We start from the raw sequence: 25,823 nt of genomic DNA on the forward strand, positions 1-25,823 counted from the left end.
AAACTGAAAGCAGTTACCTTCCAAAGTCTACTCTGATTTGGTTCTCATTTTTTGGGAGGAAGGGAGATATGACTTATAATGGTACATAAGCCCTATGCTTTTAAACTTCTAGATACAGAATTCGATAAACAAATTCCAGAGAGAACCATTAAGAAATAGAGCATACAAGATACTTTCTACACAGGATACTCAGCCATCACCCCTTGTTAGCAATGATTTGGAAATAAACTACAATTTATTCAATACCTATTGTATCAACTATGGTAGGGATTTAAAAAGAAATAATATATTTGGAGTATGCTAGCCAAAAATGCCAAAGATATGATGCATGATGTTAACCTTTCTTTTTCCCTTGATTATATATGTTGGAGACGGAATATTTAGGAACATCTTACTTATCTAGAAAAAATACCTTATATGGGAACACCAACTAACTGTAATGTTCCTATAAGCCAAAACACTTATGGTAAGCAAATAAGGCTATGAGTGGCCAAAAGCAGATGTCATAACCTCATACTCTTTATTCAGAGATGAATCCCTCAAGTCCACATCCAGATTATTCTCAAGGACACACTAAGTGAATTTCAAGCCCACAGACAAAATAAAAGCAGAAAATAAGAAATGCTAGAGGTGGCAGAAAAATGGGTGCCATATTACTGTTTTTAGTGCCCAGGATTCAGGATATAGAGAAAACTAAAGGTCTCAACAGAGACTTTTAAGAAAAAGAGGTAAGAAAATTGAAATGGTTATGAGGAATTCATCCTAAAGGCATACACAGTGCTCTCAATATTAGTAAAAATAAACCTTAACAGATTGAATTTACATGTCTGACAAATTATGAACAATTAAGAAAACCAACTTTTCAAAAAAAAAAAAACTTTTCACCTATTATTTTTCCATTAATTATAAAAAATTGACTATCTTTACTAACAGATTAGGACATTTCTTTTCTCAATTCAAGGAAGGATGTAATAGCAAAATAGTACATGGTAAAATGGAAGGAAACGCCATGATCCTTAAATTAGGAGTACTTTAGAGAGCAGAATTCTGATCAATGAAGATTTTAGAATAATTATTAATAAAAACAGACAAAAAAGAAAACTTCAAAAAATGGAGAAATGGTCTTGAAATTAAAACATTTTTTTAAAGATTCATTCATCTTTGAGAGAGAGTGAGCGCACAAGCAGGAAGAGCTGAGGGAGAGGGAGAGAAAATTATTAAGCAGACTCCATGCTGAGCTTGATCTCACAGTCTGAGAGCACAACCCGATCTGAAACCAAGAGCTGGATGCCCAACTGATTACCACCCAGACGCCCCCAAAATCCATTCTTTTTTTTTTTAATTTTATTTATTATTTATGATAGTCACAGAGAGAGAGAGAGAGAGAGAGGCAGAGACATAGGCAGAGGGAGAAGCAGGTTCCATGCACCGGGAGCCCGACATGGGATTCGATCCCGGGTCTCCAGGATCGCGCCCTGGGCCAAAGGCAGGCGCCAAACCGCTGCGCCACCCAGGGATCCCCCCAAAATCCATTCTTAATACACACAAATACACAAAAAATCTAGGGTGGGTCTCCAATTATGATCAGAACAAAAAAAATCTAACATAGGCCATTAAAAACAACTTATAAATAGTACATATAAAAAGATGAAACCTTTGTGTAATGGAATATATCACATTCTCCTATGATTCCCGCATTTATAGTATAGCAAGAATAAATATAGTGTAAGGGTCACGTAACTCCTTCCTAAAGAAATAAACTGTCAAAATTTTGTACTAATGTTACTGAGTGTACAGCACACTATTGTGTTCAAATACCAACCAGATATCCCCTAAGCCCAGATAGATTCTTTATTAAGGATGTACTTTATCAATCTAAGAAAAGGTATATGTACAGTTCAAAATGTATCAATCTGAACTCTTTAAAGCTAAAAAGCTAGAAAGCTAAAAAGCTAGCCATAATACAGTTTTTAATGGAAATAAAAAAGAATTCAGGAAGAGGACTCTAAACACATGTTTCATATAAGGCTAATAAAGATACAAAGCGTCTAAGGAGTTTAAAATGTGAAAGAAGTCAGCATTTAAAATTATACTTTAAAAAATCATTCTTTGATGTTTCATCAAAAAAGTTTATACTGATTCCTACAATAAAATCTCCTCAGAGATTTTTTTTCAACTAATAAGGTATCAGTTATGATTAAGAAACAATGTACTTATTAGAGGAACCTTGCAATAGGTTTTCTACATACCACATCATCCTTGCCTTCATTCTTAAATGAAGTTTCTGTCTCCATAGGAGCATCACTGTGATCCCCTTCTACATTTTGCTTCTCAATTACTGATGCACTGGCCACACTGAAGATTCCATGAATGTTAACACGAACTTTAACCTTCACTTTGGAACTATCACCATCAGACTGAGGCAAAACATTCTGAATAGTGAAGCTCCCTTAAGGAAAAAAGTGCTTTCATTAGTACATGGATTTCTGATTAACTTATTCAAATTCATTCATTCAATAATTTGATTATTATCTTTTAGATGAAGACAAATAATCATGAAACTATCACATCCAGATTACTGTGACCCTAGATAACTTTTTTTTTATGTTAATAAACCTAATATTAAGATTTAGACAGGTTAAGCAGCCTGCCCCAAATCATCAATACTAGGACAAAGGTAAGCTGGAATTTCAACAAAGGACAGTTTGACTTAAGGCAATATAGCTTTTAAATATTTTATAATATTGCTATTCTAAAACCAAAATAACAAAATTCTACTTCTGAGTTTGAAAACAAAATGAATATTATCCTTTTGCTGTAAGTTTTGCAAATCATAATCATCTTGGTAATTCACAAATACAGCAACTTAAAAAAATTTCACCCTATAGCAAAATTGCAGTTATTCAGTCACTAATACCTACAGAGATCATATTAACTTTCACTTGAAGAAACTGTTTTATTTTCAGTATTTTTAAAAGATTTTTTAAAAAGATTAAAAAAAAGATTTTATTTATTTATTCATGAGACACACACACACAGAGAGGGAGAGACATAGGCAGAGAGAGAAGCAGGGTCCATGCAGGGAGCCCAAAGCAGGACTCAATCCTGGGACTCCAGGATTACGCCCTGGGCTGAAGGCAGATGCTCAACCAAGCCACCCAGGCGTCCCAAGATTTTATTTTTAAGTAATCTCTATACCCAACATGGGGTTTGAACTCAGAACCCTGAGTTTAAGAGTCACATACTCTTCCAACTGAGCCAATTGAGTGCCCCTCTATTTTATTTTAAAAATCCATAATATATAATGATATCCATAATAGAGAACACTAGGCAGAAAAACTGAGGAGTAAAAATTTGGTTGACCTTTATTATAGGTTGAATTGTGATCCTCACCCCCAAATGAATATGAAAGTCCTATTCTCAAGTACCTCAGAAGGTGACCTTATTTGGTAGACAGTGTCTTAGCAGAAAAATTAAAATGAGGTCATCAGGGTGGGCTCTAATCCAATGGCTGGTATCCTTATTTGGAGACAGATACACATATAGGAAGAATGTCATGTGAACATGAAGATGGCCATGTACCAACCAAGGAGAGAACCTGGAACAGATCTCTCCTCAAAGCTCTCAGAGGGAATCCTGTCAACACTTTGATTTCATACTTCTAGCTTCTAGAACTGGAGACAAATTCTGTTTAAGTCACTCAGCTTGTGGTTCTTTATTACGGAAGACCTGGCAAACTAATTACACCTTCCATAATTTTCTACTGCTTTAAGTAACGTATTTGAAACAGTCATATTGCTCCCTTTTTAGTCTATCAATAAAAGCAATACGTATAGAAAACTTAAGAATTGTGAATTATTCCTTCACTTTTAAATATAAAATCATACTTTGTTTTGTGTATCTAAAAAGATTATCCAGCTAAAACAGATATTACAGTCCCCAATTCTCACTTTTGTATTAATCCAATGATATGCATTCTGGTTGTTGCCAGGGAACCAAAGTTTAAAGTCAGAATATACAGTCAGTCTGGCAGCACAATTTCAACTTACTGATTAAGGATTTTTCCATAAAAAAATGACCCTCACCCCCTTTCAGGCAAATTTCAGAGCATTTTAAATAGAGAAGTCAAAATGAATTAAAAATACTCAAACCTACTGCTATTCCAGGATAAACTCTGAGCACTAAAAAAGTGCATATTTAGAAAAAAGTATGAGTATCTTTCAGTGTCAGCTTAGCTGAAATATCAATTTATTTATTTCCTTGATTCAAATACTGATATATTTACAAAAAGCAAAAGTTTCTGAAATTTTTTTTTGTATTTTCTTACCAATTCTTGGATCAGGATAAGGCACTTCATGTAAATTAGTATAAAATGCTTCTAGTTCAAATGGTTCCTTCTTGTGGAAAGTAATGACTTTTGAAAATGGGGCAGGATGATTCTTACAGAATACTTCACATTCCCTAAAATGGAGTGGGAAACAGTTAAAAACAAATAGGAAGTTGTCTATGAATCTCATTATAGAATCCATGTCATTCCCAATTCAAAAGCAGCAGTTTGAAGAGCTCTATCCACAAATGTAAAGAAAAAGAATTACTGGTTTTGATATGAACATGCAATTTGATAGGTTTACAGCTCAAAGTTTTTAGAATGTCTGTCATAGTAACAGATAATTCTATCCTACTAAAAAAGGGAAAAATAATCGGGATTAGGTATAAGGCCAATATAAAGGGATTAGTTTTTTGCTCACCTATGTGTATCAAATACTATCCATTAGTTTCCAAAATACTTGTCATATATAACCCTTTTTACTCTAGATCCTTTTAAAAAAAACATTTGGGAATAATTTCAAACTTATAGAAAGAAGTAAAAATAAAAATAGAATAAGGAACATCTGTTATCTTTTTTTTTAAACATTTATTTATTTATTTATGATAGACATAGAGAGAGAGAGAGAGAGAGGCAGAGACACAGGAGGAGGGAGAAGCAGGCTCCATGCCGGGAGCCCGACGCAGGACTCGATCCCGGGACTCCAGGATCGTGCCCTGAGCCAAAGGCAGGCACTAAACCGCTGAGCCACCCAGGGATCCCCAGATCTGTATATCTTAACTAGATTTACTGTCAGCATTTTATTCCATTTGTTTCATCATTTAAGTGTACACACTCTGTGGATGTGTACATTTTTTTTCTAAACCAGTGGAGGGTGTTACATACATTCTGGTCCTTTATACCTAAGTACTTCAATGTGTATTTCTTAACCGGGATATTCTTTAATAGAACCACAGTACTGTCAACTGTATAAGTTTACACTGATAGTTTAACATACAATCGACATTTTCCTTTTTTCACTGTCCTTTATAGTATTTCCTCCTCTTCAGCACAGAAAGATTTAAAACCTACATAACGGGCAGCCCTGGTGGCGCAATGGTTTAGTGCCGCCTGCAGCCTGGGGTGTGATCCTGGAAACCCGGGATTGAGTCCCGCATCGGGCTTCCTGCATGGGGCCTGCTTCTCCCTCTGCCTGTGTCTCTGCCTCTCTCTCACTCTCTCTGAATAAATAAATAAATAAGTCTTTAAAAAAAAATTTTTTTTAAATTAAACCTACGTAACAATTCCCATTCTTACTTAAATACTGTAACTGAAATGGCTTATAACTATTGTTTACAGTGGCCCAGAAACTGACTCTATAATACTATTACCATCACCCTATTCATTATGCAAGGTTTGAAAATCTCACATTCATGGACCTTCCCCTCTATCTTGTTTTTCAAGAACCTACAATATTTTTTACTTTCTTGTTGTAATCACTAGGATAGGTTTTTCAATTTAACCCCTCCTCTCAATGTTTCTTATAATTTTTTTTCTGGATCACTGTATCTCTAACTGAAATTAACTTTAATTATTTAAAAAGTTTATTTAAGTTAATCTCTACACCCAACATGGGGCTCAAACTCATAAGCCCAAGATCAAGGGTCTCATGCCCTTCTGAGCCAGTCAGGCACCCCTGAAAGAACAGCATTTCTTGCCTCAAAATTGACATTAATACATGCCACTTACATGCTCTGCAAAACATTCAGGTCAGATAATCTATATTTTTGGAATTTGTACGAAAATTTTAGTTTTTCAGGGGTGTGGATGTAAAAAGCAGAGAACAAAATTTTATTTTATTTTTTTAAAGATTTTATTTATTTATTCATGAGAGACAGAGAGAGAGAGAGATAGAGGGGCAGAGACACAGGCAGAGGGAGAAGCAGGCTCCATGCAGGGAGTCAGACATGGGACTTGATTCCAGGTCTCCAGGATCACGCCCTGGGCTGAAGGCGGCGCTAAACCTGAGCCACCCAGGCTGCCCAAGAACAAAATTTTAAAAGAAACTTCAAAACCTAAATATAGGTTTACCTTATTGTACAAGTTATACTTCTGAAAAGTCATCAAATGTATTATTTGAAACACAAATTTTTGGCAGGGAAGCAACAAGCTATTTAAATCTTTAGCAGTTATGGAAAAAGAATGTAAATGTCAATGAAAGCATGAAAAGATTGTAGCTTACAATAGTCAGAAATGCAAATCTAATAACAAAGTACTTATTTTCACTTTCAGAATGTTCCTTCTAAAAGAATAGAAGAAAATGAGCTACAACAAATAAACAATGTTAAAAGGAATATAAATTAGTATAATCCTTTTAGTGAAAAAATGTGGCAGTACTGGTTAAAATAATGCTCATATCCTTTGGGTCAATTTCAGTTCTATACAGTTGTCTTACAGATATACCAAACACAACTAAACAAGGAGATGTGTACGAGGACTTTCCTAATAGCACTGCTTGAATCAGAAAAATAGGGCTTTAGGGTGTATTGGTTAAATTAATTATGGCAAAAGTGCTGAGAAAAAAGTCACTGTTGACATGGAAAGTTAATATATAACACTTTATTTATTTATTTATTTATTTATTTATATTTATTTATTTATTTATTTATTTATTTATTTATTTATTTTTTTTTTTTTTTTAATATATAACACTTTAAAAAGCAAGTTGCACTGGGGACACTCAGACAATTACATAGGTACTTAAAAAGTGCATGCTTTTATTTTTGGATATTCAAAAAAATGGAGCAATATAAGCACAGCTGTTAACAATGGTTACCTTTGTAAAATGAGCTAAGTAGGAGGTGGGTATAGCAGATGCAGGTTTTTAAAGTTTTTATATTTCCATATTGTGATTTTTATTTGAAAATATTGATTTACCTTATAATAAAATACTAGTTAAAAATATGCCACCATGGTTTAAAGACTATGTAATATTTTATAGTTCCTTTTTTCTAATGTTTTACTTAAAAGTATTTGAGACTTTTAGAAGTGTAAATTCCTCTAAGTTCAGAAAGTAGGTTCAGTTGGTTATTCACAATAAGCTCTAACCAAGGCTTCAAAAGTAACTTACCCAGTTCCATCTTCAAAAGAGGTCTTCCATCTTAATGTGATTGAATAGGGAACAAGGTCTGTTATAGAAAATTCACGCACTTTAAATGCTGGTGAGAGAATCGCACACTGAAAATAAGATGTATACCATATTTAAATCAACAAACGCAAAACATACTGGTTACCCTGACTGAACCACTTATCAAAGTCTTGTAATAAAGTTACATTCTAAAATTACTGTCTTTTGGTAACAGCTAGTTTAAAGTGTCAAGAGAACTCTATGACCTTACAAAAAAATATTTTTAAATCTCAAAAAATAATTTTAAGTGGAAATAATTATAAGAATCCATAAAGTAAATGTTCTTTCACTAAGCACAGACATATTGTCCCTATGACACTTTAAAAACAAATTAGAAAGACACAAGATTTATTTATCAGGAATAATTTCAATTTACTTTTAGCCTATTGACAACTGGTTGCAACAAAGAATATTAAAAGGTCACTTTAAGCCTATCACCACATTTCTGGCAAAGTATACACTGTTAAACAAAAAAAAAAAAAGGATTATTAATCATACCTGTAATGCACATCCTCTTGCAACAGCTTCATCAGCATTTAATGTGGTACTTATGTCTTTAAGAAAGAATTTAGTGATTTGTTCTTTCACTGCAGGAATTCGTGTTGCTCCCCCTACAATTTCTATACTACTTATGTCTTCACGTTGCAAGTCTGGAAAGCAAGATGTTTGGGGGTTTTTTGGTTTTCTTTTTTTTTTAAAGATTTATTTATTTACTTATTCATAGCGACAGAGAGAGAGAGAGAGAGAGAGAGAGAGAGAGAGGCAGAGACACAGGCAGAGGGAGAAGCAGGCTCCATGCAGGGAGCCCGACGTGGGACTCGATCCCGGGTCTCCAGGATCATGTCCTGGGCCGAAGGTGGTGCTAAACCGCTGAGCCCGCAAAATGTTTTTAATTGAGAAAAATTAGTCTATAAAAATGTGAACAAAAGACTTTGGAAAGTACTTTTTTTTTTTAAAGTTAATTTCCTTTTTGCTAAAACAACACTAAATAAAAAGAAGATAAAAACAAATTTTGGAAAAATGCAAAACTTAATATTAACTAGGTATCAGGCATTGCACTTAGTCCAGATGACAGAGTAACAATAAGAACAGACAAGTACCTCATGGACTGTTCAAAGTCCTTCAATTTTCTAACTTTCACCTCACAAATAACCAAGAAGTATTAATTGATTACCAAAAACCTTAACAAAAAGCGATCATGTCCCATTTCTACTTTATTTTCATCATAGACTTTATAGTATACTTATATGTAAACACTTCCGAATATAATATAATTTTATGATGTAAACAATAACATGAGCCAGGAGCTGTTCTCATAAACCCAGATTCATAGTGCCCTTACTCTTATGAATGAAGTTATAATCTCCCTAAAATGAAAAATATTCAAAAGACATGAAATTTTTGTTGCTTTTACCATTTCCTACCCCATTCAAGTGAGTTAATGTCATGACACAATTTTGATGGTTATTCTAGTGATTACACTTACTAGCTTGTTCCATTACTGCTTTTAATGGTGGCTCGATCCTGGTGAATAGGGAAGCACACAATTGTTCAAATTGAGCTCTGTGGGAAAAATGAAGTAAAATTCATCATTTTGGGATGTAAAACTCAAATATATCTTCTAAAGTAACACAGTGAAAAAAAATCAGACATGATCTAAATGTAAAATAAGCCAACACTTCTTAAACTGAAAACTACATGGTACCTGTTCATTTTACTAGAAACATCAAGGTCATTCATAAAACACTCAATGTTCAGTGGAAGATCTGATGCATTTGCGCTCATTAGCTTCTTCAGTTTTTCACATTCCTGATATAAACGCAACAAAGCCCGAGAATTTTCTTTCACATTTATCTTATATTTGGTCTTGAACTCCTCACAGAAGTAGTCTACTAAAGCCTCATCAAAGTTCCTGCCACCCAAATATGGATCAAAGGTGGTAGCCAAGACCTGTTAAAAAAAAAAAAAAAAAAAACAGAAACAGTAAAGAACTTTCAGAAACACAAATGCTTTTGAAAAGATAAAAACCAAAAAACACCTTTTAAAATTAAAGTCAATGGCAAAGAACTTGTCAGAAATCACAGGGATATCAAAACTTGCTGTGGGTTATACTAATTATCACTTATATTTAGCCAACATACTTAGCCACTTTGAGTTATCTGCTTTGGGTTACAGATCTATATATCATAATCATTCTATTTCTGAAATAACTGAGTTTCAATTAAAATTTCATTATCTTATATCCACTGGTTCTACAATAGCACTGAACAAGTAGACCAAAAACCAAGTTCAAGAGAGCAAAGAAACTCCTGAGCATGTAACCAAAATACAAGAGCCAAGAAAAGCCAATCCAAAGATGAAATCTAAATACTGCAATTGGTCAATTTACAGGTCAGGAATTAGGCCTTCTGACTACTATTTTAAACAAATAAAAAGCAAGCTATTTTTTTTAAAATTTTATTTATTTATGATAGTCACAGACAGAGAGAGAGGCGCAGAGACACAGGCAGAGGGAGAAGCAGGCTCCATGCACCGGGAGCCCGATGTGGGATTCGATCCCGGGTCTCCAGGATCGCGCCCTGGGCCAAAGGCAGGCGCCAAACCGCTGCGCCACCCAGGGATCCCTAAAAGCAAGCTATTTTTATAAAAATACAGAATAAATAAAAGAATACATGAAAGACCACAAAATAAAGAATAAAGAGGAGAAGAATTTAACATAATAAACTTATTGGGCAATGAGCCCCAGCTAGTGGATAGATGGAAGAGGAGCAGGTAAGTCACAGAATTTCAACACTGTAGCTCTTGAAAACACAAGAGCAAGATATCTAATCTCCCAGGATAGAGGGCACAAATGACTACTTACACTAGTCACTACTAAAAAAAAAAAAAAAAAAAAAAAAAAAAAAGGAAAAATAAAAGGAAAAAAAATAATAGAACCCTACAGTTAGGGATGGTTCATCAGGTTGTTTTGTTTTTTTTTTTTTCCACAAGGATGTGTGATGAAACAGTAAACCCTACAGAAGGTGGTAAATGTAATCTGATTAGGATGTTATCCCACAGACTAGTATGGGAAATCCATGGATCGACTTCTTGCTAGATCTAGGACTACCGAAAATTAAATGCAAAATTGTGTTGGCATGTGACTAGTGCAAAAATGTATCCTTCTGGACAGCAGAGCCACATATATGGCTACTCTAAAGTATCTACTAAAAAGGAAGAAAGGAAAATGTTCTTAGTGTACAAGACTAAATAGCAAAGATTAAACCAATTTACAGAAAACTACTCTATACTCATTATGAGTCATTTCCCTTGAGTTTTCTGATTACAAGTATGATATTATAAACTGTGAGATAAAAGGCTCTAAAAGGTCCACTGGACCTTTTAGAACCCAAAGTATTTCATCTTTTAAGCAAATCCTACAAGTAACTAATGGAGAAAGAGAGAGTACATATGTACGGATATATAAGATGATCAATGTAAAAATGAATATAAAATCAAATAGAAACTAAGATAAGCACACAGACATAAATAATGCCACATTGTAGAAAATTATGACAGGAACCCCTGGATAGCAAGGTCTATAAAAATAAAGGGAATCATTTTAGGAAATGTTTTCTAAGTATATTTATGGACAATAATGTACTTAATGCTCCCTGATAGGTGACCTAACACCTTGACAATAGCTAATATATATTACAGTATTATATGGCATTCCAATCATTTTATATTCATTAACCCATTTGTCCTAAAAAAAAATTCTGAGGTAATTACTCATATTATCTTCAGGTGGGGAGCCCAAGATTTGAGGAGGTTATGTAACCTGCTCAAGGTTATAGTTTTTAAGTGGCAGAGCCAACATTAAAATCCAGGCACTAAAGTTTTTCTATATAGTCTTACATGCTCTTAACCATTAAACATCCATATAGCAAATAATTCACTTACTTTAAGTTTTCCTTTGTTAAAAGCACAAACTGAGACCTGGTAGGCAGAATGTCCCATATCAATAAATATTACATTTCTTGGTTTCTCATCTAATGGGGGAAGATCCTGTTTATAAATTCCATATGCTAGAGCAACTGTGTAAGAACAAAGAAATAATGTTAATATCAGGATAGCAGTCACCTGGAAAACAAAAAGTAAGTCATTTTGATACTACACTATATAAAGTAATATCAATTATTAGTTTCAAAGTAAATTAACTTTTCATAATTTGGTTACTGTTTTTAATTTTTAATTTTATTTTTTCTCTACCCATCTAGAACTTAAATCTTAGAGCAAATGTAAGACATGTTTAACTTGTAGCAAAATACTATACTCCAAAAAAAAAGGTTACAGGAGCCAGTACATAATGAAAAAAGATAAATGCTTTATATTAAAAAAATTTTATAAAATACTTTATTTTATAAAAATTAAAAACTAGAGCAATTCTTCTGACAGTGATTTTCAAACTGCAAAGTGCTCACCTGCAGTAGTTTCATTCATCAACCTTAAACAATTTAAACCTGCAACCTGTGCTGCAGCCATCACAGATCTTCTCTCAGCATCAGTGAAAAAGCTAGGAATCTGTTAATTTAAAACAGTAAGGAAATATATTGGTTTGATTTAATAGATTTTAAACATTTCATCAATTAAAAATGTAAAAAACTACTCTAAAACTTACGTAGGGCAATATAACTACTCTAAAACTTACGCAAGGCAAAGAATGGTGTCCTAATTAAATAAGCAAGAAAAAAAATACTGCTTTGTTTTGGCAATTTCTATACCATAAAGTGTTGACCTAAGTATGAACACAAACTTAAAACAATTAAGAAGATGGAATAATATTGCAGGATTTCCAAAATATGCTCATCCAAATCCTTCTTTGTATTGGGTTTGCTCTATGAAAAAAATGTTTGTTCACATTTAATAATGAAAAATGGAAACCCCAAGACTTAAAATGAGATTAAATATATCTTGGTAGGGATGCCTGGGTGGCTCAGCAGTTGAGCGTCTGCCTGAAGCTCAGGGTGTGATCCGGGTCCCTGGGGTGGAGTCCCGCATCAGATTCCCTGCATGGAGCCTGCTTCTCCCTCTGCCTATCTGTGTCTCTCATGAATAAATAAATAAATCTTTAAAAAAAAAAAAGATATATAATGAATCCTTTGTAGCTGTTAGAAACAATCAGGCAGATCTGAACTATCCTGAACAGTATATTGCATTAGAAAAAAGGACATAGGGCAGCCCAGGTGGCTCAGCGGTTTAGCGCTGCCTTTGGTCCAGGGCCTGATCCTGGAGACCAGGGATCGAGTCCCACGTCGAGCTCCCTGCATGGAGCCTGCTTCTCCCTCTGCCTGTCTCTGTCTCTCATGAATAAGTAAATAAAATCTTCAAAAAAAAAAAAAGAAAAAGAAAAAAGGACATAATGTAGCATGATTGTGTACGTATAAGCTACCAAGGAGAATATAATACTCAGAGGTCTATAATGGCTGTTATCTCAAAGGGAAGGGAGAACTATATATTGCAGGGGACTTATGAGGAGCATGTACTTTTCTTAAAATCACCAAAAACATTAACTGAGACTTCAACTTACAGTTAAGATTTACATACACTTAGTTCTGTCAAATTAAGAAGCACTTTGATTTGTGTGTACAGATTCCTGAGAAGCTAATTCAGTAGGGACGCCTGGGTGGCTCAGTTGGTTAAGCATCTGACTTTGGCTCAGGTCATGATCTCAGGGTCCTGGGATGGAGCCCTGAATTGGGCTCCACACTCAGCAGGGAGTCTGCTTCTCCTCCTGCTTCTCCCCCTGCTCATGCTCTCTCTCTCTCTCTCTCTCTCTCAAATAAATAAATAAAATATTAAAAGAAGCTAATTAAGTATATTCATGTACAAAATGACTTGGGGCTCTTCCAATTTAGTTCCAAGACAACTTCCAAAGTTGTCTCCAATTGTATTACTTTTTAAAGCAAGAAATTTCATTTAGCAGATATTAACAATTGGAGAAGAACTTGAATTTTGATATACTTGTTTATCCTTATTATCCTTCTGACAAAAATCTAAATTATAATATAGATGTCATTTAATACTCATTGAGCACTTATGTACCAGGTACTTTTCTAACCACTTTAGGATATAATAGTGCATAAAACAGAGAAAATACTTCCCTTCCCCTTGTAAATAGGTCATAACGGGTCTACTGCACTAACTACAAAGTAAATAATGGCAGAGAAGTTCATAATGCTCTCTTTCTGACACTAATTTCTGATGTGAATGTACCATCAAGTATAGTTAATAGGGATGGATTTGAATTTAACATGGATTTTAAAACTCACCCCACTTTGATGTACACTTTCAAGTGGCAGTATAGTGGAAGAATTGTAAGTAGGGGTTTGGGAATGAACTATTGGGTTTGATTTCTGCTTTACCACTTATTAGCTCTGTTGATTTTAGCAATTTATTTAACTTCCTTTTGTCTGTTTTGTAATCTACAAAACTGGAATTAAAAATATCCTACCTTTATGGGGTGGTTCCGAGGATTAAATGAGTTATACATATTAAATGCCAGTAACAGTGTCTGGCCAATGGTAAACTCTTTTATTAAATGATTAGAAAACATGGGCAGCCCTGGTGGCACAGCGGTTTGGTGCCACCTGCAGCCTGGGGTGTGATCCTGGAGACCTGGGATCGAGTCCCACATCGGGCTCCCTGCATGGAGCCTGCTTCTCCCTCTCCCTGTGTCTCTGCCTCTCTCTCTCTGTGTCTATGAATAAATAAATAAAATCTTAAAAAAAATGATTAGAAAACAAAATATTAAAGTTCTCTTATTTTCTCTCATTTAAAAAATTCTAAATATCTATAAAAAATCTCATTACTAAAGTCACTGAAGAGTTCATAATCTGATTCTATTTTTCTGATGACACAAGACCTTTTTTTAAGACTTGAATTTAGGGAAGTTTAATAGTGTTAGAAATATATTCACATTTAGGTGACAACATGTAACTTAAAAAAGTTATCAATATATAATGAGATTTCAAGGATAGAGTAAATGATGAAATGTTTTAAGAATTTTTTTAAGGGATCCCTGGGTGGCTCAGCAGTTTAGTGCCTGCCTTTGGCCCAGGGTGTGATCCTGAGGACCCGGGATTGAGTCCTGCATGGAGCCTGCTTCTCCCTCTGCCTGTGTCTCTGCCTCTCTCTCTCTATGTCCATCATGAATAAATAAAAAATCTTTTAAAAAAAAAAAGAATTTTTAAAAAGATTTTATTTATTCATGAGAGACAAAGAGAGAGAGAGAGAGAGAGAGAGAGAGAGAGAGGCAGGTGCAGAGACCCAGGCAGAGGGAGAAGTAGGCTCCATGCAAGGAGCCTTATGTGGGACTCGATCCCAGATCCCAGGATCACACCCTGAGCCAAAGGCAAGATGCTCAACCAGCCTCTGAGCATCTGCCTGAGCCACCCAGGCGTCCCTGTTTTAAGAATCCTTAAAGAAAGATATTTTCTTTCTGAAAAATACTGCATGATCTCAATTATATGTGGAATCTACAAAAGTTGAATTCATAGAAGAGGAGTAGAGTGGTGGTTACCAGGAGCAAGGAAGTGGGGGAAATGGGAGACACTGGCCAAAAACTACAAAGTGTCAGTTATGTAGGATGAATAAATTCTAGAAGTCTAATGTATAGCATATAGTGTCAAAAGTTAGTAATACTATATTATATACTGGAAATTTGCTAAGAAAGTAGATCTCAGGTGTTCTTGCCACAAAAAAAAAAAAAAAAAAAAAAAAAACCAAAAAACAGTACATGACAAGATGTTAATTAGCTTAACTGCTGTATATGTATCATTTCACTATGTATATGTATGTCAGAACATCATGCTCCATACCTTATATGTAAACAATTTTTTTTTTAAAGAAGGCACAATGGGATTCTGGAGAGTGATAAATATGTTTATAAACATATTAGTCATATAGTGATTGATGATGGTTATGTTAAAATTTCTGAAAGTATAACATGCTAAATATATCCAAGTTTTCATTTTAAAAAGGATTTTTTTCTTTCTGATACAGAATATACATAATCTCAAATTCCCAAATGGGAATTTTCAGCTTTGTCATAAAATGTTAAAGTCCCTACAACTAGGAAGTTAAGGGCAACCAGGAAAGATTCTTATGGATAACTGGCAGGCATAGCAGTCACTACTCATATTCATTTTTTTTTTTTTTAAGATTCACAGATTATCACAACTGACTATGGGAAACTAACTCAATCCTAAACTTTACCAAATAAAGTCGTTTTTTTTTATACCTAAAAATAAAAATGGGTTTACATTATTTACTTAAATAAGAACAGAAAGAATAAAGGAAAGGGAAGAAAAATATTTAACAGATCACTGATATATTGGAAATTGTGATTTAAAAGTATAAATTACTGTGACACCTGGGTGGCTCAGTTTGTTAAGCATCTGCCTTTGGCTCAGGTCATGATCCCAGGGTCCTGGGATGGATCCCCACACTGGGCTCCCTGCTTAGCGGGAGCCTGCTTTTCCTTCTCCGTCATTCCCCCTAGTTGAGCTCTCTGGCTCTACCTGTCAAATAAAGTCTTGGAAAAAAAAAAAAAAAAGTATTCATTATTGAAGTAAAACTTACTGAAATCACACAGTCGGCCACTGGTTTCTTCAAAGCATTTTCTGAAGTCTCTTTAAGTTTGGCCAACAGCATTCCAGTAACTTGCTCAATTGCAAAAGGTCTCTCTTCTTCTAGGTACCGCACCTAAACCAAAAGTTCAGATATTTATTGAGTCATTTATTCGTCCAACATGTATTTTGTATTTACTCTAAACATGACAGACAACAGTGAAAAAGAGTTATATTCTGAAAAGATTATTCTAGTATTATACCCTCTCATTTCTAAAGTTCAAGTGCCTTACACATAGTAATGTAACCAAATTGTTCTCAAAAATATCTTCTTGCATTAGATCTCTGCCTTTCACAAAAGCAATTTTTATCATTCACTTTCCAAGCACATAACAAAGGAGAAAAAGGTCAATCTTTTGAAAGTTAGAACTTTTCTGGGTTTGACATGAAAGCCTTAGTCACACAGTTTTAGGAAAAGCAAATGAGAACATCAGGGAAGAAAAAAAATTTCTTGGGGCAGCCCTGGTGGCGCAGTGGTTTAGCACCGCCTGCAGCCCAGGGTATGATCCTGGAGACCCGGGATCAAGTCCTACATCAGGCTCCCTGCTTCTCCCTCTCTCTGTGTCTCTGCCTCTCTCTCTCTGTGTCTCTATGAATAAATAAATAAAATCTTAAAAAAATATATTATTAAAGAAAATACGTACAGTATGTATTATTCCAAGGTTTCTGGGAGATAATCATAAATTAAATATTAGAGATGTATATATAAAATTTCAAAATTATGTTTAGACCAAATAACTGCTTTATTTTAAAGTCAGGTTTAAGAGTATGTTGCATTTAAGCACACAAAAGGGAACTTTACAATGCTTCTTGACGAAGGAATACTGGAAGATGTGTGGTTTAAGTAATCAAAACTCTTTTATAACAACCAATAAACTTGTGAGCAATACAGTTACCCTGGAACCCATATAATAACTATATTTAGTTTACTGAGGAAAAAATATGTCTTCTGTGTCCTCAGTGGACAAAATTTTATTCTATAACACTAAATTTTGGAAGAGCTTCTCTCAAGCAGCACAATGTATGTGTGTACAAGTGTATATATGTGGCCATGTTTACCTCTATAAAGTACTTATCAGTACCTCACTCCACTTTATAGCTAAACAGTATTCCATTGTATAGTACCACATTTTAATTATCCATTCATCAGCTGATGAACACTTGGATTGTTCCTACTTTTTGGCTATTATGAACAATCATGTACAAGTTTTTGTGTGTACATATCATTCAATTCTCTGGTGTATATAACTAAGAGTCAATCTTCTGGGTCATATGGTAACTATGTGTCTTGAGGTATTCCGTCAGTTTCTGAGAAATCTACAAACCTGTTTTTGTTAACCAATCCATAACTTACTGTCTCAGGATATAGAACTAAAAACCAAGAATCCATCTCTTACTTGGAAGAAGAGTTTGCTTTAATATAGCAATTAATATATTTATGGGGTCTATTTTTCTAAATCACTTATGCCTCTGCCTTTATCACTTGAATATAGTTCACCTCTAAAAGTTCTCCAAAAAATCATTTTTCCTTGACAATAAAAGTATTGGTTAGATTTTAAAAATTACCTAATCAGAATTTTTTTTTTAAGATTTTATTTATTTATTCTTGACAGAGAGAAAGAGAGGCAGAGACACAGGCAGAGGGAGAAGTAGGCTCCATGCAAGGAGCCCGATGCAGGACTCGATTCCGGGACTGCGGGATCTTGCTCCCAGCCAAAGGCAGACACTCAACCCCTGAGCCACCCAGGCATCCCCTAACTAGAATTTTTTTTTTGCACTCACTAAAGCTTACTACAAAAACCAAATCTTGGTACAGATGTACTGTGTCCAGAGGAAAAAAGTTAAATTACAAACAGGCAATATTAGATTTGGTTTTTTGAATTTAAATGTTTGTACCCTAGGAAGCTTACCTTAACTCCTGCACTTCCATTTGGCATCTTCTGCAGTTCATAAGGAAGCCTGATCCTTTCAGTTTGCACGATAGGATCATCAAATGATCTCCCGTGAAGCTTTTTGAAGCCATGAATTGTATTTCTTACATTCGTGACTATCTGTTGGCAGTCAACACTTTTATTTATCAGTACTTAATGCAAAATAAACACTACATAATATTTTAATAAGACCACCAAATCTCCTTATCCTACACATTTAAGTTTAGAATTACACACAATCATTTGTCTAGTTTCCAGCTGATAGTAAAATTATACAATATGAATGCATGCATCTTATCTATTGCCCGTCAAATTCTCTTCCTATTCTAGGAACGTAGAATCAAAATTATTGTTTTCAAAAAACAAAGAACAAAAGTGTAAAACTTTTCAAATACAGTGAAAAATCTATCTACAACTCATCTCTGGTTTTCCTTAACACTTTTGCTCTAATGAATTAATACATTTGATTTCTCTTCCTTCCACTTTAATTACTCTATTTATATTACAACACTCTTCCTTATTGCCCCCTTTTTCTTTTTTTCCTCTTAATATCTAGTTCTTTGTGAAATTTCTCATGTACTGAGAATGAAATTTCTCACTGTGGAGAACTGATCCTAGGCTAGTAAATTTAAACTATTTCTGTATAGCATAATGCAAAGTTCAGGTGTCTAAATTTGCAAATGGCTTGTATTTTAAGCAAAGTAATTTTTTCTTTAACTAGAACATGAAGTTCAAATGACAGGGTATTACTGGGATCCAGTTGTTGCCCTCTTATAGTTAAAGCCAAATAGATCTTGCTCTTCAATTATGAGATGAAAGCTATGGGGATGCTGAATTACCACACTGATCTCTTTAGGAGAAGTAACTTTAGTTTGCTTTCTTCAGAAATTCTGTTATCTATAATACACTTAGAAGATCACACATAATAAGAGATGTAAACTTTAGTGAAGAAGTCATTTTGGCACAAACTCAAACATCTGTTTATGAAAGTGGAAGAGAAGATAAATATTTTCATATACAGGCCAATTAGAAGACAACCTTGATAAAAGTCTTAAGCAAAAATGCCTTGATAAATGAGTCAATTATTTCTACAAAGTCATGAGGAAAAAAAGCCCAATTAAACAAAATTATTTTATGAGGAAAAGACAACCCAGACAACACATTAAAATGTAAGAAGTAATTGTTAAAGGCTTTTGGTTCAGGAAAATAAAGTCCAAGGAAAATGAACCTCTAACAAGGAATGTTAAATGTAAATGTTTTACTTCTAAGTACCTTGGAAGCCTAGAAATATGAACAGAAATATGAATACTGTTTAAGTATCATATTTCATGTAAAGTAGCCATACTGGGTTACTCTGGAAATTAATTTTCCATCTTTCCCACCTTCTTTTACAAAGACATTGGTTACTTGTTGAAGTGTATATTCTAGATCAAATACCTCATAGAAAAGTGACCATATAGGGGAAAAGTGGTGTCATATGGTAGCAATACTCTAACTTCACAATGAAAAAGACTTTTAAAAAAAATAAAATTAAAAAAAATAAATAAATAAAATAAAATAAAATTTAAGAAATATTTTGCAACCCCTCAATGAAAATACTATCTATTAAAACACAAAGATACTCAGGTCTGTAAATTTCCCTTTTTTCTCTTAACTACGTAAAGTGGGAGCTTAGTTACCAAGATTCCATTAATTCTTCCTGTAAGTCAAAACATCTACATTAACAATTTACCTGGCTCTTAGCTGCATTTCCAATGGCTCGAGTTCTTGATCCCAAAGATATACAGGCTCTAAATAGGAGAAAAACACAAAGTTTGTTCCCATGGTATGTTTATATTAATATGAAGAAAATGAATTAAGTGTATTAATATAATCATGTATAGTCTAAAAAATTAATACCAGAATTTTGCATATTTTTGTTTCATAAGTAATAGAACAGTGGTCAGGATGTTAGAATTTTTAGAATAAATATTGCTAAGAGCTGGTAATGTTCTGTTGGCCTCCAAAATTGTTTTTCAAATTCTGTTCGTCTAGAACCTACTAAAAAAAATTAATCAAAAAAAAAAATTAACTGTGTTCAGTAAGACCAGCCTGCATGGATCTAAGTCCAGGCTCTGGAATCTTGTAGAAATTACCTAACCATTATTTGTTTCAGTTTCCTATCTGGAAGACAGTGATGATAATACCTACTCACAGGTTTATGTGAGAATTAAATGAGTGAATATTAAGTAAATGCTTTGAACACTATGATTGCTATTTTTTATTACTATATTTAGATATAATTCTGCTTATAAAAGATAAGTGTGGAGCAACATTTTCATTCAAATATCATTTCATGTTGTAATTCAAGAAAGTGCTTCCTCAACCAATAACTACCAATAACTATTTACAAACTCTGTGTGTATACTAGCTACAATCACTGTTGTTGGAAAATCTACAGTCTACTGAAAAAAAAACAAACAACATACAGGACTATGAACATATGGATACTAGTGAAAAAGAATAATCACTTTAATATGATAAGGCTTTAAGTGGAAGAGGTGATTTCTGAATTAAGATCTGAAAGAAGAAAAAAAAAGATCTGAAAGAAGAGAAAAAATTTTAATACACATCTATTTGTTGGAAAGGATATTCCTGGTATGTAGGTATACATCTATTTTCAATATGTTAACCAGAGTGATCCTCTTGAAGACTAGGGTCATGAAATTCCCCTACTGAAAGCCCTCTAATGGTGTCTTGTCTCACACACAAAAAAAAACTTAAGTCTCTCCAATAGCCAATAAAATCCTTCCTGGTCTGGTCCTTGGCTGCTCTACCCTATAACTTCCATCTAGGCACACTGATGTCCTTGCTATTTCAAGAATAAGGCAAGCACGCTTCTTCCTCAGGGCTTCTGTATATACTATTCTCTATCTCTGGAACACTTCTAAATATATCCACATGGCTTACACTCACCTTCACTTCTTTCATGTCTCTGTTCAAACGTCAGCTTATCATCAACACCGTTTCTATCTTAAACAACATTTTCTGCTCCTCCCAACATATATATCTCCTACTACTTACACCTAATTTTATTTTCCTGCATAATGCATCACCATCTGATACAATTTACTGACTGAATCTCCACACCAGAGCATGAATTCCTATGAGGGCAGAGATGTGTACTCTATTCCCTTCCATCTGCACTAACCAATATGGTGGCCACTAGCCACATGTGGCCAGTAAAATTTAACCAAAATAAAGAATTGAGTTCCTCAGCATTATTCAGATTTCAAGGGCTTAATAGCCGTATGTAGTCAGTTGGTATACAGAGAACAGAATATACATAGAACAGAAGAGATACACAGAATAGAAAGTTCTTTTGGGCAGTATTGGTCTAGATCATTATCTGGTAATACAGCAAAGGTACCTATTGAATGAAAAGAAAGATGGCTCCTAAGGATAAGGCTGATTTGGAGAGTAGGAGGAATAGAACTTGGCTAGTTTCATTTGACATTTTGATAGTATAAGGATCAGATTATACAGGGCCTCAAATGACAGGTTATAAATCTAAATTTATTTCAGTAAGTAAAGGGAACTCATTAAAGGCTTTTGGATAAAGAAGAGAACATTCCATGCTTATATAGAAGATGAATTGAAGAGGAAAGATCCCAGAACAATGCCTTTTCTTTCTTTCTTTCTTTTAAGATTTTTATTATTTATTTATTCAAGAGAGACAGAGAGAGAGAGGCAGAGACACAGGCAGAGGGAGAAGCAGGCTCCTCGCAGGGATTCCAGGATCACACCCTGGGCCGAAAGCAGGTGCTCAACCGCTGAGCCACCCAGGTGTCCTGCTTTTTCTTTTTAATAGACTTCATACCCAGCATGGAGCCTAACTTGGGGCTTGAACTCAAAACCTGGAGATCAAAACCTGAGCTAAAATTTATCATCAGACACTTAACTGACTGAACCACCCAGGCACCCTTCAAAACAGTGTTTTTTAAGGGATGAACAAGACACTGTCATATTGGGGACCACTGTATTTGCAAGGAATTAAATTCATTTAGTTAATTTAACAGATTTTGATTGAATAATAATTATATCCGGCATGCTGTTACTAGAGGTATAGTGAGGGGAAAAAGATATGGTTTGGGCTTTCTTGGAACTTACAGTGCTATAGGCTCACACAAATGAAAAGTAAACTAGGTGCTACAGTAGAGGGTATGCATGGTGTTATAATATGGAGTAGATAATAGAACTGCCCTACAGGAGGGTGATCAGGAAAAACTTACTGGAGGAAGTGATGAGATTTTAAGGAAGAGTAAATGATGATGAGAATGGCATTAAAGGATATTTGGCAGAGATCATTTTAACCAGTGTGAACTGATAGGACTAAGGCTAGAAGTCATCAGTAATCTATATCAGGATGATAGCTGAGACAGGTGAAGGAATTAAGAGATATTTAGAAATAAAACTCAAAGGACTCAGTGACAGATTAGATCTTCACTGTCCAATATAGTAGCCACCAGCCACATGTGATGATTAAGCATATAGAATGTGGCTAGTATGAACTGAGATGTATTCATTTTAAGTTTGAAACATACCCCAGATTTTTTTTTTTAAGATTTGTGTGTGTGTGTGTGTGTGAGAGAGAGACAGAGAGACAGAGAGACAGAGAGACAGAGAAAGGCAGAGACACAGGCAGAGGGAGAAGCAGGCTCCATGCAGGGAGCCCAATGTGGGACTTGATCCAGGGACTCCAGGATCATGCCCTGGGCTGAAGGCAGGTGCTAAACCACTGAGCCACTCAGGGATCCCTGGATTTTGAAGATTTAACGTTTAAAAAGGAATATAAAATAGCTTACTGATTTTAAAATAAATAAGATTTTGGATATGTTGATTTAAATAAAATACATTAAAATTAATCTCACCTGTTTCTTATCTTTTTAACATAACTACTAGAACATTTATGCATGTTGCTAACATATTTTTCCCAAAGAGTGCGGGAATAGACAAGAGGAAGAGGCAAGTGCCATGACTAATTTATAGGCTTTCAATTTGCATAAAAGGGTAAAGTGGTGTTATTTAATGAGACATAGAACACTGTAAGACAGGTTTGAGGATGGACCATCACAGTGCTAATCAGGACATGTTGAGACTGAGGTACGTTTGAGACATCCAAGCAGATCATCTCTTCCAAATAACTCCCTGATTCATTATACTCCCTGCCAGAGTAGGTATTTGCATACCTAATATGGTTATCAATGTAGATGGTTGGCATTCCAACCTAAAGTTCATTAGAGTAAATATGGATTTTTCTATCTCTTAGCCTACACTTTATTAAAACCTGTCCTTCTCTCAACTCCATTACTTGTGCACACTTATGAATACTTTTAATTTTTTAGTACTAGGCTACCATCACTTGAGTACATAGAAAATCTTGTTCTTAGGTTGATTCTCAAGAAGTTAACTTCTGTTAGAACACTAGAGCCAAATAATATTGATTCATCTATCCTTAAGTGCTAGATTCTTTGTAACATGCTGAACAATTGTATCACTTCACAGAGAAAGCTTAACTGTTATCTATCTTTATTAGATATTCTCTGAAGTTAAAAGTCGACAACTCAAACAATTTAGTGTTATAGCTTGGAAATACCCAATTACAATACACAGGAAACCTTCCTCATATAGCTAAATGGCTTCAAACTCCTTCCTTTAATATTCTTTCAAAAAGATTCTGGAATCCAACTATTAAATAATTACTTTCTAAGTACCTTCAGAATAATCAAAATACCTAAGCATCTCTCAAAACTTTTTACCTGACTTTGCTAACACCAAGGGAAATAAACACATTATACTGTACTTTTAGGCTGACATAAAAGTTTTTATAAAAAGGATATTCAATAGTTGACCCAAATGTACACTGCATAATCCATTTGTCTTATGCTTTCCATACTTTATTTCAAATAATATTTAGAAATTCCATTTTATACCTAAAAACAAAAGAAAGGGTTTACAATGCAATTTAAATCTGTAATTTCCAATCTGATATACTGCTGCCACAGTGGTAATCCCAGATTGTCAGAGAATGCCACAAAAATTCTAAACAAACAAAACTTCTAAATGTCCTATGTCACTGTCGGTAGAGGAAGGGTATAAAAATCAAACGACAGGTATTAGCTTTAGAAAGCTATATTCTGGGGCACCTGGGTGACTCAGTCGGTTAAGCATCTGACTCCTGATTTTGGCTCAGGTCATGATCTCAGTCCTCCATGTTGTACTCCGCCCTCAGTGGGGAGTCCACTTAAGAGTCTCACTTGCCCCTACCTCTTGCTGTATGCACACACTCTTTCTCAAATAAATAAATTTAAAAAAAACCTGTATTTGTATTTTCCCTTAAAACTTATTTTCAAAAAAAATTTTTTTGTAAGACAAGCACTATCAGGTTGGAGAAAACACTATTGCCAAAACTATGAGATTTTTCACCTAACAGGTCAGTACTCTTTAAATTTGTTACTTCTTTGTCAGTCTCCACTAAGGATTCAAAGCCTCTTGATTTTACCACTTTCATTTTAAAAATAACTCTATTTAAAAAATTTTCAGCTTTCCCTTTCCAGTTTCCATAAGATCACAATTACTATTTATAACCTCTTGTGTTATCAAGTTAATACTAATTATAGCTGAATTAATGATGAGAGGGCAATCAACTGGTTTAAATCAGGGGGTGAACGATGCCAGGAGCACTTACCCCACTCCTTATCCCTAGAGTGACAACCAAAAATGTACCTTTAGATATTGTCACATGTGCCCTAAGGGGCAAAATCTCCAACTGAGAACCACTGCCTTATATATAGCATCACTTTCCAAATACTGTTCTATGGACTATTCCTTGGAGATTCAAATAAGTTGGGGAAAACATTCTTTCCTGGGAGTGTTTCAATGCCTATAAACAATGGATCTGAGAAGTTCTGAAGTAAAGAAAACATATGGTTATTATTTCTCAAGGTTAACTATCTGGAAAAAAATTGCCCTACAAGAAGTGGGGGAGGAACGTTCTCAAGAAGACTTATGGTTGCCATTTGCTTTCTAGCTTGCTACTTAGAAAAATAAGACTTTTTTTTTCTTTAAGATTTGAGAGAGAGAGGGAGAGAGAGAAGAGAGAGAATGTGTGCATGCACGAGGGAGGGGCAGAACAAATCCTCAAGTACCCAGATGAGAGTGGAGCTGGACAGAGGGTTCCATCCTAGGGCGCTGAGATCATGACCTGAGCCAAAATCAAGAATCAGCCACTTAACTGACTGAGCCACCCAGGTGTTCCCAAAAATAAGGCTTCTTTTAGGCATATATGATTTAGTAATAACAAAAACTTTTCAGTCTTTCAGTATGGACAATGGATAAAACTTTTTAACACATAAAAAATAAAAATCTCTTTTAAGACTTTCTAAACGCTTTTAATAAACATGCCTAATTCATAAATTGGTTCACAACTTGAAACTATTAACAGAAATCACACACGGTTGAACCTTGAAAAATGAGGGAGTTAGGGGTGCTGAATCCTTGCAGAGAAGAAAATCCACGTATAATTTTTGACTTCACACGTAACTACTAATAGCCTACTGCGGACCAGAAGCCTTACTGAGAACAGTTGATTAACACATATTTTGTGTTATACCTATTGTATGCTGTGTTCTTACATTAAGCTAGACAAAAAGAAGTGTTAAGAGAAACACACTATCAGTAGTGTACTGTGT

At 34.5% G+C, this 25,823-nt stretch overlaps 1 protein-coding gene across 2 annotated transcripts in view; it reads right to left on the minus strand.

Annotated features, from left to right (window-relative positions):
* HSPA4L (heat shock protein family A (Hsp70) member 4 like) overlaps nucleotides 1-25,823 on the minus strand; it is a 52,016-nt gene that overhangs the window by 18,553 nt on the left and 7,640 nt on the right. For both annotated transcript variants that reach the window (XM_072788474.1, XM_072788475.1), the window contains exons 3-13: nucleotides 19,826-19,883; nucleotides 18,073-18,213; nucleotides 16,116-16,238; nucleotides 11,957-12,056; nucleotides 11,436-11,569; nucleotides 9,199-9,443; nucleotides 8,980-9,056; nucleotides 7,992-8,143; nucleotides 7,437-7,543; nucleotides 4,328-4,461; nucleotides 2,250-2,449 (exon numbers count right to left, since the gene is read on the minus strand). In XM_072788474.1, the coding sequence (XP_072644575.1) occupies nucleotides 2,250-2,449; nucleotides 4,328-4,461; nucleotides 7,437-7,543; nucleotides 7,992-8,143; nucleotides 8,980-9,056; nucleotides 9,199-9,443; nucleotides 11,436-11,569; nucleotides 11,957-12,056; nucleotides 16,116-16,238; nucleotides 18,073-18,213; nucleotides 19,826-19,883 (1,471 nt within the window). The remainder of the gene's footprint in view (nucleotides 1-2,249; nucleotides 2,450-4,327; nucleotides 4,462-7,436; nucleotides 7,544-7,991; nucleotides 8,144-8,979; nucleotides 9,057-9,198; nucleotides 9,444-11,435; nucleotides 11,570-11,956; nucleotides 12,057-16,115; nucleotides 16,239-18,072; nucleotides 18,214-19,825; nucleotides 19,884-25,823) is intronic.

This window comes from Canis lupus, chromosome 20 (genome assembly GCF_048164855.1).
Source record: "Canis lupus baileyi chromosome 20, mCanLup2.hap1, whole genome shotgun sequence".
Classification (NCBI taxonomy): Eukaryota; Metazoa; Chordata; class Mammalia; order Carnivora; family Canidae; genus Canis; species Canis lupus.